The 14,802-nt window shown below is 41.5% G+C and overlaps 1 protein-coding gene across 3 annotated transcripts in view; it reads left to right on the plus strand.

Moving 5' to 3' along the window:
• Positions 1 to 5,136: 5,136 nt before the first annotated feature.
• LOC132866107 (immunoglobulin-like domain-containing receptor 2) overlaps positions 5,137 to 14,802 on the plus strand; it is a 58,220-nt gene continuing 48,554 nt past the window's right edge. For all 3 annotated transcript variants that reach the window (XM_060898690.1, XM_060898692.1, XM_060898691.1), the window contains exon 1: positions 5,137 to 5,245. In XM_060898690.1, coding sequence (XP_060754673.1) covers positions 5,161 to 5,245 — 85 coding nt within the window. In that variant the 5' untranslated portion in view covers positions 5,137 to 5,160. The remainder of the gene's footprint in view (positions 5,246 to 14,802) is intronic.

Raw genomic sequence — 14,802 nt, forward strand, 5'->3', positions numbered from 1 at the left:
AATTCTGCGCTGACAAATAGTGGAGCAATATCAGAAAGGAGTTTGACAGTGTAAAATTGCAAAGAGTTTGAACATATCATCATCGACAGTGCATAATATCATCAAAAGATTCAGAGGATCTGGAAGAATCTCTGTGCGTAAGGGTCAAGGCCGGAAAACCATACTGGGTGCCCGTGATCTTCGGGCCCTTAGATGGCACTGCATCACATACAGGCAGACTTCTGTATTGGAAATCACAAAATGGGCTCAGGAATATTTCCAGAGAACATTACCTGTGAACACAATTCACCGTGCCATCCGCCGTTGCCAGCTAAAACTCTATAGTTCAAAGAAGAAGCCGTATCTAAACATGATCCAGAAGCGCAGACGTCTTCTCTGGGCCAAGGCTCATTTAAAATGGACTGTGGCAAAGTGGAAAACTGTTCTGTGGTCAGACGAATCAAAATTTGAAGTTCTTTATGGAAATCAGGGACGCCGTGTCATTTGGACTAAAGAGGAGAAGGACGACCCGAGTTGTTATCAGCGCTCAGTTCAGAAGCCTGCATCTCTGATGGTATGGGGTTGCATTAGTACGTGTGGCATGGACAGCTTACACATCTGGAAAGAGACCATCAATGCTGAAAGTTATATCCAGGTTCTAGAGCAACATATGCTCCCATCCAGACGGCGTCTCTTTCACGGAAGACCTTGCATTTTCCAACATGACAATGCCAAACCACATACTGCATTAATTACAGCATCATGGCTGCGTAGGAGAAGGGTCCGGGTACTGAACTGACCAGCCTGCAGTCCAGATCTTTCACCCATAGAAAACATTTGGCGCATCATAAAACGGAAGATACGACAAAAAAGACCTAAGACAGTTGAACAACTAGAATCCTACATTAGACAAGAATGGGTTAACATTCCTATCCCTAAACTTGGGCAACTTGTCTCCTCAGTCCCCAGACGTTTACAGACTGTTGTAAAGAGAAAAGGGGATGTCTCACAGTGGTAAACATGGCCTTGTCCCAACTTTTTTGAGATGTGTTGTTGTCATGAAATTTAAAATCACCTAATTTTTCTCTTTAAATGATACATTTTCTCAATTTAAACATTTGATATGTCATCTATGTTCTATTCTGAATAAAATATGGAATTTTGAAGCTTCCACATCATTGCATTCCGTTTTTGTTTACAATTTGTACTTTGTCCCAACTTTTTTGGAATCGGGGTTGTAATACTTTGCACTGATCGTGTGTTTACACAGTCTTTATAGGCGCACTGATTGCACCTTAATCTTGTGCAGGTGTGCATCATTAACAGTGCGCGTGCGAGAGTCCCCTTGACATGCGCACTGTCCAGAGTCTGTCAGACGCATACACCAGTGTGTGCGGGTCTGACAACAGTGATAATGATAATACTTTGAAAAGCCTCAGTGTCCTTACAGCGCGTACTGATTGCACTCAAATCAGCATCAGGTGTTTCCCATAACAACTGCGTCCCAAGTGCGTGCACAAAGTGGAATTCTTACCTTCGTGGAAATGAAGTGAGCATACCATGGGGTTTTTACCTCTCCATTCGACATCGAGTCCCACTGAATTTTTTTCCCCCATTTTCCCTTCTACATTTAGAAATCTCTCTAGTTTTTTTCCCCCAATGATGAATTACTTTTGGTAAATAAAAACATTTGATGTCTTTGTTTTGTTCAGAATAATTTGCACATCCAAAACTGCAGCAAAATCTTCCCGTACCAGTTAATAACAACTAACTCGGCTGAATGACGCACTACAAGCGTGCCCCCTGTCATGGCAGCATAGTGACCTTTGGGCAGCATGGTGATGTTGGGCGGCACGGTGGTGTAAGTGGTTAGCACTGTTGCCTCACAGCAAGAAGGTTCTGGGTTCGAGCCCAGCGGCCGGTGGGGGCCTATCTGTGCGGAGTTTGCATGTTCTCCCTGTGTCTGTGTGGGTTTCCTCCGGGTGCTCCGGTTTCCCCCACAGTCCAAAGACATGCGGTTAGGTTAATATGGGACGGCCTTGGGCTGAGGTGCCGTTGAGCAAGGCACCTAACTCCCAACTGCTCCCTGGGCGCTGTTAGCATGGCTGCCCACTGCTCTGGGTATGTGCGTGTGCTCATTGCTCACATGTGTGTGTTCACTGCTTCAGATGGGTTAAATGCAGAAAGGAATTTCACAAGTGTGTAATGAATAAAGTTGTGCTTTTCTCCCCGTGTCTGCGTGGGTTTCCTCCAGGTGCTCCGGTTTCCCCCACAGTTCAAAGACATGCGGTTAGGTTAATATGGGACGGCCTTGTGCTGAGGTGCCCTTGAGCGAGGCACCTAACTCCCAACTGCTCCCCGGGCACTGTTAGCATGGCTGCCCACTGCTCTGGGTATGTGTGTGTGTGCTCATTGCTCACGTGTGTGTTCACTGCTTCAAATGGGTTTAATGCAGAGAGGAATTTCACAAGTGTGTGATGAATAAAGTTGTGCATTCTTTCTTTCTTTCTTTCTTTCTTTCTTTTCTTTTCTTTTGTTTCTATGGGGTCACATGATGGTGCAAAGCCTCTATTGCACTTTTTGACCACATAGGACACACTTATGGAGGCAAGTTATTTATAATCACGCTATCTGTTATCGGATGGGTTTCCTTTTGAGTCTGGTTTCTTCCACATGACTTCTCAGGGAGTTTTTCGTTGCCACCGTCAGGGCCGTAGCCAGCATTTTAAAATCACCGAGAAAAATTTTTGACATATTTAAATGAGAGGGGTGAATTACACGTCACCCAAGAGATCTATTCCTGAAATTACTTTTAATAGTGTTTGAACTGAATATCATCAGTTTTGAAAAAAAAATCATGTATGTGGCAAGAGTAAGAATAATTTAAGCTTGTTTAATGGTTTGATCTGGCCCAAGCAATGAGGACAAAAGATACCCTAACCATGTAGCCTATGGAACTAAGATACATTAACAATCTGGCATCCGTTACACCTACACAAAAAAAAATTCTGGGAAAAAAATTAGTATACACCACCATGTTTGAATAAAGAGTAGTTACCCTCTGTAATATCACAAGGCAAAGTTATCCAAGGCAAACATAAGTTGAAACTTTCCACCCTATTGCTTTGGCTTATCGAATGATTTATTTTTAAAATTACAAACAAGGTAGGCTACAACTGTGCTGCTTCGAAAATGTAACTTTAACAGCTTCATGAAAGTGTGCTGATGGTTACCATGAAAAAAACGTGTCTACTGCACTGTGTTCACTCCACCGAGTCGCGCTCGCGCACGCATTCATTTTTGTGTTCATGGTCTCAGAGCTGCACGCACGAAACAGAAACAGAAGACAGAATCAATGTTTAACATAATTAACAATGCACTTTTTATGGAGACGTTTTAATGTTATTCTTTATTTTTTTATCCAGTTGAATATTTGGTGTACAAATGTATTTTCAGCTCTTAAAAATGACCGAGGTCCGGACCTCGGTGACCTCATAGCTGGCTACGGCCATGGCCACCATCTCCTCAGACTTGCTCATTGGGGTTAAACAAATTTATTAGGAAAATGTAAATTTAACAGCTTCATGAAAGTGTGCTGATGGTTACCATGAAAAAAAACATGTCTACTGCACTGCGTTCCTCCCCCGAGTCGCGCTCGCGCACTCATTCATTTTTGTGTTCATGGTCTCAGAGCCGCACGCACGAAACAGACAGAAGACAGAATCAGCGTTTAACATAATTAACAATGCACTTTTTACGGAGATGTTTTAATGTTATTCTTTATTTTTTTATCCAGTTGAATATTTAGTGTACAAATGTATTTGCAGCTCTTAAAATTGACCGAGGCCCGGACCACAGGGGCCTCATAGCTGGCTACGGCCATGGCCACCGTCGCCTCAGACTTGCTCATTGGGGTTAAACAAATTTATTAGGAAAATGTAAATTTAACAGCTTCATGAAAATGCACTGATGGTTACCATGAAAAAAAGTGTCTACTGCACTGCGTTCCTCCTCCGAGTCGCGCTCGCACACTCATTCATTTTTGTGTTCTTGGTCTCAGAGCCGCACGCACGAAACAGACACAGAAGACAGAATCAACGTTTAACAATGCACTTTTTACGGAGACGTTTTAATGTTATTCTTTATTTTTTTATCCAGTTGAATATTTAGTGTGCAAATGTATTTTCAGCTCTTAAAACTGACGGAGGTCCGGACCACAGGGGCCTCATAGCTGGCTACGGCCATGGCCACCGTCGCCTCAGACTTGCTCATTGGGGTTAAACAAATTTATTAGGAATAAATGTATTAGTTTAGATGTTTAAAATCTATATTTTTTTCTGTAAAGCTGCTTGGGACAAATTCTGTTGTTAAAAGCACAATACAAGTACGGAAGCCGCGAGAGGCCCTTCATATAATCTTTTTTTATTCACCTTGTTATCCCGAGATAACGACATAATTAATTCAGGATCTCAAGAAAACAACACAACTAATTCGAGATCTCGAGAAAACAAAACAATTATTTCATGATCTCAGCTGGATCACTGTATCTCCGTCGGTAGAGACGAAGCCGGGCCAGTCTTCTGCGGAGGTGCCGCGGACTAATTTTGAAATTATCCCTTATTAAAAGACTTAATTCAATCTCTCCCTGTGTCAACCCCTGATCAACATATTGCCTTATTAGGTGATCGATTATTCCAGACATTGTAATGACCAAAGTTGCGTCTATATAGAATGAGAAATAGCCCCAAAGTCAGCATATCACAAGTCTCTTGGCGCACCTGAATGAACCATTTCTCAGCTGTTTACTCGAGATCATGAAATAATTGTTTTGTTTTCTCGAGATCTCGAAATAACGGTTTTGTTTTCTCGAGATCCTGAATTAATTATGTCGTTATCTCGGTATAACAAGGTGAATAAAAAAAAGAATTATATGAAGGGCCTCTCTCGGCTTCTGTATACAAGTACTGTACTGTGTGACTTTTTGTTTTTTCCCCCAACTGGTGGAAACAGGCTTCCCTACTTGTGCACCCTAGGTAGTGCACTACATATTGGATAGAGGGGATGTTTGGGACAGCGAGCACTGCTTCTTCCCGTTAGATTTCCCCGTTCCTCTCTCTCTCTCTCTCTCTCTCTCACACACACACACACACGAGGGGAGGATGAGGGGACGGGAAGGAAAACATGTTCACGAGTTCTGTAAGGATTATTAGGCATAAAAATATGATTTTCCTCCTGAACTGCTGGATCACAATAATAACTTTAACAGGTGAGTTTAGTGCTGTTGTTGTTGTTGTTATTCATATTCGCTAAATAACAGCAGGTTACTTCATCTAAACTACAGACACTTCACTCACTGTTAGTTTTACTTACAGTTTTATATTAAAAAGAATTAAGTTTTACACCCAGTTACAGAAGTATAAAACCTCCACCTCTGAGAAAGTGCTATAAAGTTACAGCAGGAGTCCAGGCTTCAGTGTTTCTTTTCTTGACACACCCTTTGATTTATAGACCCTTTTGTTTAAATCCAGTCATTTATACAAAAGCTCAAGACAATATTAAGCCTTTAAATTGATAAACAGGTGTGTTAATTATTACTATTATTATTTTTGGCATTAAGTATCATTAAAAACCATGTTATAACATTTAGGGACATGCTGTGAGCCTGATAAGTCTAAAGGAGCTCTAAAAGAAAACAAAACTAAAAAGTTGACTTTCCATATCAAACTGTACTTTAAAACTGAACCTTGGTTTCCAAGTCCAGTTGTGGAAAGGTACACTACCGTTCAAAAGTTTGGGGTCACTTTGAAATGTCCTTATTTTTGAAAGAAAAGCACTGTTCTTTTCAATGAAGATCACTTTAAACTAATCAGAAATCCACTCTATACATTGCTAATGTGGTAAATGACTATTCTAGCTGCAAATGTCTGGTTTTTGGTGCAATATCTCCATAGGTGTATAGAGGCCCATTTCCAGCAACTCTCACTCCAGTGTTCTAATGGTACAATGTGTTTGCTCATTGCCTCAGAAGGCTAATGGATGATTAGAAAACCCTTGTACAATCATGTTAGCACAGCTGAAAACAGTTGAGCTCTTTAGAGAAGCTATAAAACTGACCTTCCTTTGAGCAGATTGAGTTTCTGGAGCATCACATTTGTGGGGTCGATTAAATGCTCAAAATGGCCAGAAAAATGTCTTGACTAGATTTTCTATTCATTTGACAACTTATGGTGGGAAATAAAAGTGTGACTTTTCATGGAAAACACAAAATTGTCTGGGTGACCCCAAACTTTTGAACGGTAGTGTATCTTTCGTGGAAGGGTATCTCAAAGAAAGAAAGATGCACAGGACGCAAACTACACTCTCAAAAAATAAACAGAGTACCTTTCCTGGACTTTTCCTTCGCCAAGGTGGTACCTTGTCTTTTGTAGCCGCTTCTTGTGGAAATGTGGACTCTGATGGAGTACTTTTAAAAAGATTTATGGTACAGTTCTGTACAGTATGTGCAAAAGTCATACGCACTGTGTTATGTTTTTAAGTACAAACTTTGCTTTATATATCATATATTTTACTTTATGACTTTTATGTTTGGGCGACACGGTGGTGTAGTGGTTAGCACTGTTGCCTCACAGCAAGAAGGTCCTAGGTTCGAGCCCAGCGGCCGGCGAGGGCCTTTCTGTGTGGAGTTTGCATGTTCTCCCCATGTCTGTGCGGGTTTTCTCCAGTTGTTAGGTTAATTGGTGACTCTAAATTGAGCGTAGGTGTGAATGTGAGTGTGAATGGTTGTCTGTGTCTATGTGTCAGCCCTGTGATGACCTGGCGACTTGTCCAGGGTGTACCCCGCCTCTCGCCTGTAGTCAGCTGGGATAGGCTCCAGCTTGCCTGCGACCCTGTAGAACAGGATAAGAGGCTATGGATGGACTTTTACATTTATCAAGTCAGGACAAAACATTTCAGATTTCCAAGCATTAGTTTTCCAGAACAAAATTAAAATGTTACAGAAAAATGTTTGAATGTCAGGAAGCAGCGTATTACATAAGAGACACTTTTCAGACCAAAAAAACATAATGAAGGCTCCTAGGTTTTGCTGCAAAGTTAAGAAACAAGTGTGACGGTCAAAGTGTCCAGAAGAACCGTGGCTGGCTCTGTGAGATGCTCAGTAAAACCTACAGCTCATTTCTGCATAAAACTGCACACATTGTACCGGAGACTACTGTTTTGTTTTTTTAATTGAAATTAAATGTTTCTACATTCAAAATAAAAAGGAAATGTTTCGACATTAAAAATACTATACAGGGGAGTAAAAAGTAATTAAATGAAACAGTGTCAATATTTGATGTGATGACCCTTTGCTTAAAAAATAGAAGCCTCAGGTACAATTTGTGCAGTTTTTTTTTTAAGGGAATGAGCTTTAATTTCAACTTAAGATACATTGTTGGACCATAAATACCTTTTGAGGGCGGCATGGTGGTGTAGTGGTTAGCGCTGTCGCCTCACAACAAGAAGGTCCTGGGTTCGAGCCCCGTGGCCGGCGAGGGCCTTTCTGTGCAGAGTTTGCATGTTGTCCGCGTGGGTTTCCTCCGGGTGCTCCGGTTTCCCCCACAGTCCAAAGACATGCAGGTTAGGTTAACTGGTGACTCTAAATTGACCGTAGGTGTGAATGTGAGTGTGAATGGTTGTCTGTGTCTATGTGTCAGCCCTGTGATGACCTGGCGACTTGTCCAGGGTGTACCCTGCCTTTCGCCCGTAGTCAGCTGGGATAGGCTCCAGCTTGCCTGCGACCCTGTAGAACAGGATAAAGCGGCTAGAGATAATGAGATGAGATGAAATACCTTTTGAAACTTTAATGGTACATTATATGCATGTTTCTAGGTGAAAAGAAACATACTAAAGATAAAAATGTTGTGTATTTGAGGTTACTTGAGGTTTAAATTGTATTTAGAGTCACATTGATATTATCTACACTCATCGGCCACTTTAATAGGAACTTGCTTTTGAGTCTAAGATTCCTGTTCTTGGCTGGCAGGGGTGGAACCCAAAGTGTTCTTCTGCTGTTGCATCCTGAGATGCTTTTCTGCTCACCACGGTTATACAGAGTGATTATATGAGTTGCTATATCCTTCCTGGCGGCTCGAACCAATCTGGCCATTTTCCTCTGAGCTCTCTTATCAACAAGGCGTTTGTTTCCACCCACAGAACTGTCACTCACTCGATGATTTTTGTTTTTCGCACCATTCTGTGTAAACTCTACAGACTGTTATGTGTGAAAACCCCAGGAGATCAGCAGTTTCTGAAATACTCAAACCAGTCCATCTGGCAAAAACCAACACCCACAGTGCCACAGTGAAGTCACACTTTGAGATCACAATTATTCCCGTTCTGATGTTTGAAGTGAACATTAGCTGAAGCTCTTGATTTGTATCTGCATGATTTCATGCGCTGTGCTGGTGTGAAGGGATCGGCTGATTAGAAAACTGCATAAAACAGCAGGTGGATGGGTGTTCTTAATAAAGTGGCCGGTGAGTATACGCTTGCTTTAAAGTTACTGTGGTTTTGATTAAACCTTTCCAATTTGTTTGACCAGGCAATTTTCATCTGTAAATGATAACATGAATTCCTATTATAATTGTGATCATGAGAAATGTCCCATAGAAAATATATCTGCGTTTAATCTGCTCCATGGACCTCTGTGGATCTCCCATCACTGACGCTCTGTGTATAATATACAAAATATCAAATATAACACAGCATGTACAGTGCCTTGCAAAAGTATTTATCCCCCTTGGTGTTTGTCCTGTTTTGTTGCATTACAAGCTGGAATTAAAATGGATTTTTGGAGGGTTAGCACCATTTGATTTACACAACACGCCTACCACTTTAAAAGTGCACATTGGTTTTTTTTTTTTTTATTGTGACAAACAATAATCAAGATGAAAAAACAGAAATCTGTCAATACTTTATAGAGACACCCTTTGCTATAATTACAGCTGCAAGTCTCTTGGGGTATGTCTCTATTAGCTTAGCACATCTAGCCACTGGGATTTTTGCCCATTCCTCAAGGCAAAACTGCTCCAACTCCTTCAAGTTAGATGGGTTGCGTTGGTGTACAGCAATCTTCAAGTTCTGCCACAGATTCTCAATTGGATTGAGGTCTGGGCTCTGACTAGGCCATTCCAAGACATTTAAACGTTTCCCTTTAAACCACTCCAGTGTAGCTTTAGCAGTATGTTTCGGGTCATTGTCCTGCTGGAATGTGAACCTTCATCCCAGTCTCAAACCTCTGGCTGACTCAAACAGGTTTTCCCCCAGAATTGCCCTGTATTTAGTGCCATCCATCTTTCCTTCAGTCCTGACCAGCTTTCCTGTCCCTGCAGATGAAAAATATCCCCACAGCATGATGCTGCCACCACCATGCTTCATTGTAGGGATGGTGTTCTCAGGGTGTTGGGTTTGCGCCACACATGGCATTTCCCATGATGGCCAAAAAGTTCAATTTTTGTCTCATTTGATCAGAGAATCTTCTTCCATGTGTTTGGGGAGTCTGCCACATGCTGTTGGGCAAACTCCAAACGTGATTCTTTTAAGCAATGACTTTTTTCTGGCCAATCTTCCATAAAGCCCCGCTCCCGTACCGGGATCAGACTGCACGAATTCAGCTCAATTTTAATATGATTTTATCATAGCTGACAAATTTCTAGCATCGGGCTCGAATATAAACATCGTGAACGATGAACAAGCCTAGTAGTGTGCCAAAATTGAAGAACAACAATGACATCCAGAGGAAATGGTCAGCATGTCAGAGCATTTCTCAAGTCTAGCATTTCTCAGTACTGAGGCAAGTGTCAAAATTCTTGTCTTATTCAAACATAATACAGATACAAAAGATTGAGATCAAGCTAAAAAAAAAGTCACTGTTCCATATACAGAGAAGACCTGCTAGATCTTGTGTTGCTTTTACTCGGAAATATGTTTGTAGAGTTTATTTGCAGAATAAAGAGGGAGACATGAAGGGGACTTCTTATCCTCAATCACTGTGTTTACGCACAGAAAATACTCAGTTTTAATGCCTCCGCCACCGTAAGGTGCAGGAGGCATTATGTTTTCGGGTTGTCCGTCTGTCCGTGCGTGCGTGCGTCCGTCCGTCCCGAAACCTTGTGAATGCGATATCTCAAAGGCTAATGAAAGGAATTTCACCAAACTTTCACCATTTGTGTGCTTTGGGACAAACATGAACTGATTAGATTTTGAGATCAAAAGGTCTAAGGTCAAGGTCACTGTGAGGTCAAATGTCTGTCTGAAAACCTGGTGAACACAATGTCTCCAAGGCTGATACAAGTAATTTCACCAGGTCAAGATTACTGTGAGGTCAAATGTCCATCCCCAAATCACAACTTAATAAAGCGTGTAGTCTACCAGGCGGAGGCATCCCCATCGACGCCGTTGGCGTCAAGTTCTATCTAGTTTCCCCATTGTTCCTTCTAAGATCTTTACTTGGCTAATGAAAATGAATATTTCACTAATATTCCTGTTTACATGCAGCCGCATCTCTACCCCAGCCTTGCAAACTGTTATCTGATTGGTTTGTCTTCAACACACGGAGCTGATAGTGAACAGGCAAGCAGCCATGTGGCGCAAACTGGCATAATAACTCCGGTTGCGGCGCATATTCCAAATGCGCTGTATACAGGTCCAAAGAATGCTCCAGAAACCTGAATAACAGCAGCATATATTATATGGAAACGAGTTTTACTGGGGGGCGGCACGGTGGTGTAGTGGTTAGCGCTGTCGCCTCACAGCAAGAAGGTCCTGGGTTCGAGCCCCATGGCCGGCGAGGGCCTTTCTGTGCGGAGTTTGCATGTTCTCCCCGTGTCCGCGTGGGTTTCCTCCGGGTGCTCCGGTTTCCCCCACAGTCCAAAAACATGCAGGTTAGGTTAACTGGTGACTCTAAATTGAGCGTAGGTGTGAGTGTGAATGGTTGTCTGTGTCTATGTGTCAGCCCTGTGATGACCTGGCGACTTGTCCAGGGTGTACCCCGCCTTTCGCCCGTAGTCAGCTGGGATAGACTCCAGCTTGCCTGCGACCCTGTAGAAGGATAAAGCGGCTAGAGATAATGAGATAATGAGATGAGTTTTACTGGGAAATACACCACTCCCATTTTTCATACGAGCTACATCTGTGACATGCAGAACCAAAACCGTGACATAAATCTCTATATGTCACTTGTGAGGAAATCGATAAATTGTTTTCATAAATGTGGGCACTTTTTGTTTGTGAATGTGCCGATATAATAAAAAGAAAATCACACGTTGGCTTGAAGATATGAAGTTTATCTTCTCATGTTGAAAAACTCACATTTTTCATCATCACGGTTCTGAGTGATGCATTTCCTGATATTTCACTCCAATGATGTCACTCCTAGTGTTTTCCCACTGACTGGACGCATGTTGTCAAAATGGCAAACCGGTTCAAAATTAAAATTCTTTTGATTATCTTGTGATTTTTTTGTGGGGGTTTTTTTTGTGTGGATGTGTCCATATAATATAAAGAACATTATTCTATCCATATTCACTGGATGTGAGCAATTGCATGCTCTGATTGGCTACTCTACTACTAGGCTATCAGCTCATATACCGTGGGTAGAGAAAAACAAAATGGCGGAGCATGTTGCTGAACCAACCAAGGATGAAATAAAAACTCTACTCAAAAACAAAATACAAAAAAAGCAATAAAATATGGAATGAAAGTATTTGATGGTAAGAATGTATCTTTTTTAAATTTTTCAAGAATTATTATTATAGCATTTTTCACAAATTGCTCCTGTCATTTCGCCGGTTTGTTTACATTCTAAGCGGAAATGATTTTGTTGGACGTTTTGAATAAAGTTTTTATTTCTCAAAATTGCAAAAAATAAAAATGCTCTGTTTCTCAAAATCTAGTGAATTTGGATAGAATAAAACAGTTATTCCACGCAATCTCGTCGTACATGGCTTATAGCTAACTCGGCGCTACGCACCTCATCGGCTATCAGCTCATGTACGACTCAATTTTGTGGAATAGCTGTTAGTTATACGGTGGTGCGAAGATATGAAGTTTATCTTCCCATCTCATCTCATTATCTGTAGCCGCTTTATCCTGTTCTACAGGGTCGCAGGCAAGCTGGAGCCTATCCCAGCCGACTACGGGCGAAAGGCGGGGTACACCCTGGACAAGTCGCCAGGTCATCACAGGGCTGACACAAACACAGACAACCATTCACACTCACATTCACACCTACGGTCAATTTAGAGTCGTTTATCTTCTCATGTTGAAAATATTTTCACTCGTTGAATTCGCTCACTCGTGAATATATACATTCACCACCCGAAGATAAACTTAATATCTTCACCCAACCGTGTAATATCCTCTATATCCCACTTGCCTTAATCGGAAAATGCTACATTTGGAAAAAGGCCAGATTTGGAATATCCAAACGGGTTATGCTGTTTACACGCCCCGGATCAAAATCCAAATCTTGTCACATTGGGAATAGTAGTGGGATATTAGTGTACGCTGATTGTTCAGCCCCCATCATGTCATTAGTTCAAGCCTTTAACTAGTGTATACTCATGTAGTCCCTTGTGTAGGCCAGGTGCATCTCACACATGCTGATACTGTTTATCTAGAAATATTGAACTCTTCTTCATTGCTCATCCTGACATGGCCTGGACTTTCCACTCCAGATGTTTTTAGGCGTGTATGTTTTCCTAAAACCTCCCACCACAATGCGATAAGGATTATTATATACAGCAGCTCAGAGGGGTGTGATTCTGTCAGTAGGGGCTGTTTGCAATGTTCTTCTTCTGCCCATTATATTTAAAGAGTTGTTTTATGATGCCAGGAGCCTCTTTAGAAATGAACAACCTTTAACCTTAAGCAGTCCTCAGCAGGCTGTTTTTGAGTGTGGTTGGTTAGAAGGTAATAAGCACGTCTCAGCACTGCGGTAATTATGCGCTTTATCAGACAGCGTGAGTAAGAGGGTGGGCGCTTTGTCAGCGTTTTTTTTTCACTCCTCTTTTACGCTTCAGTCTATCCCTACAAACTCAATATTTTATTTATGTACCATTGTATTGCTATCACTTGCCGTCCTGTGCAGTTCTTTCTTCAGCTGACTCTCCCTTCTCTGGGTCTCAAATGCACTGTGGTGCAAAGTGTTTACTTTTTCTCCTCTTTCACATTCTGACCTACTCTATTACTGTTATCACATGCTTTTTCTCACTCACCCATCTGCTACACACCTCTCTGTTGCTTCTATTTCTTCTTTTTCTTTGTCTTTTCTCTTGAGATGATTCATTTCGAACCTTTTCCATAGAGCTGTGCAATATATCGTATTTTTATCACGATATCGATATTGGTGTCAAATGATATCAAAATTCATAATATCGATATGAAACGATTTTTTGTCATTTGTCGAAAGGGACGTGCACAATATTTCTACAATGGCAATAAAACAACAATAACATTGACGTGACAGTAAGGTAAAACGAACCCTTCTGTCCCCTAAGGCACACCGTAGCCTTGCATACGTCATCCATTCTACTCCCGCGATATCTCCGCAACAGTAAAAAATCAGTTCTTCTGTTTTCATACGTGTCGGGTGATTTGATATATTGATTTGTTAATATGTTGTTTGATTTGCTTGCTAATAGTTATAATAATACAATTAACATATATTTACGTCATATTTTTGGATGTGGGACTGGGTAATGTAAAAATGGCATCTACGGAAGAAAACAAGCACAACAATATTAGCACACATCCAGCTTGCTAGCTGTGTTAGATGTGTTAAACCGTGTGGATTTAAGTGGAATAATTGCGAGTCGTCCTGTGGTCAAGGCAGCGTTTTAAGGTAAGGCAATTTGGTTATTAATGTTGCCCGCCGCGGCATGTTTACTTGGGTTCATTTGATTTTGACTTGTGCATCTGCAGCTAGCATCATGCTTTGAAGTAGGTTCTGCTAAGGACGGGTTTATTGCACGATGTAGACGGACTCAGATGTAATTACATTGTTTTTAAAATTCCGTGCGCTTAAAACGGTGTCCCCCTGCTAATCATGTAGCCCTAATCATGTGTTGCTTTTACTTTTCTTAATGGCGAGTGAAATATCTCTGCAAATGGTATTTCAATGCTGACATGCCAAAAAGATAGCGGAGTCCACATTTGGAAGATGAAGGAAGAGAAGCCTATTTTCATGTATGTTAATTCTTAAGGACTTGTCTCTATATTGTGCGTGTTTAATGTTGGTGTCTTAACAATACACAAGCTTACGTTGTAGTGTGTGTGTGTGTGAGAGAGAGATTTTATCCTTGGCTGGCTACGAGCCAGTGTGGACGTTACGCAGTAATCACTGGTAATACCAGCGCTGGCTCCATCCTCTGTGATCGGAAATGTTGAGTGAGGAGAACGTGAGCCTTGTGCAGGCTATAGGACCTATGCAAAGTACGCGCTTGCACAGTAAATAGTTTAAGTAAAAAGCGTTTCAGGGTACAACGGGAAGGGTTGACAGGTAGCCTATGAGGCCTGTACTATAAAAATGTGGCCCGGTGCCTCAGGTGTTGATGATCAGGGCTTTAAAAAAAGGTGTATAAATATCGTTTTAAAAATCGCGATATCGATATTTACTGAAAAAATCGTGATATTGATTTTTTCCAATATCGAGCAGCCCTACTTTTCCATGTCTTTGCTATGTCCACTCTCCCTTTTTTAGACAAGTGCACTCTTCTAGAGACGTTCTAGACAATTGTCTGCGTCCAAGCGTATGGCAACAGTTTGAGCACAACCCACCTGGGA

Source organism: Neoarius graeffei, chromosome 18 (genome assembly GCF_027579695.1).
Source record: "Neoarius graeffei isolate fNeoGra1 chromosome 18, fNeoGra1.pri, whole genome shotgun sequence".
NCBI classification, from domain to species: domain Eukaryota; kingdom Metazoa; phylum Chordata; class Actinopteri; order Siluriformes; family Ariidae; genus Neoarius; species Neoarius graeffei.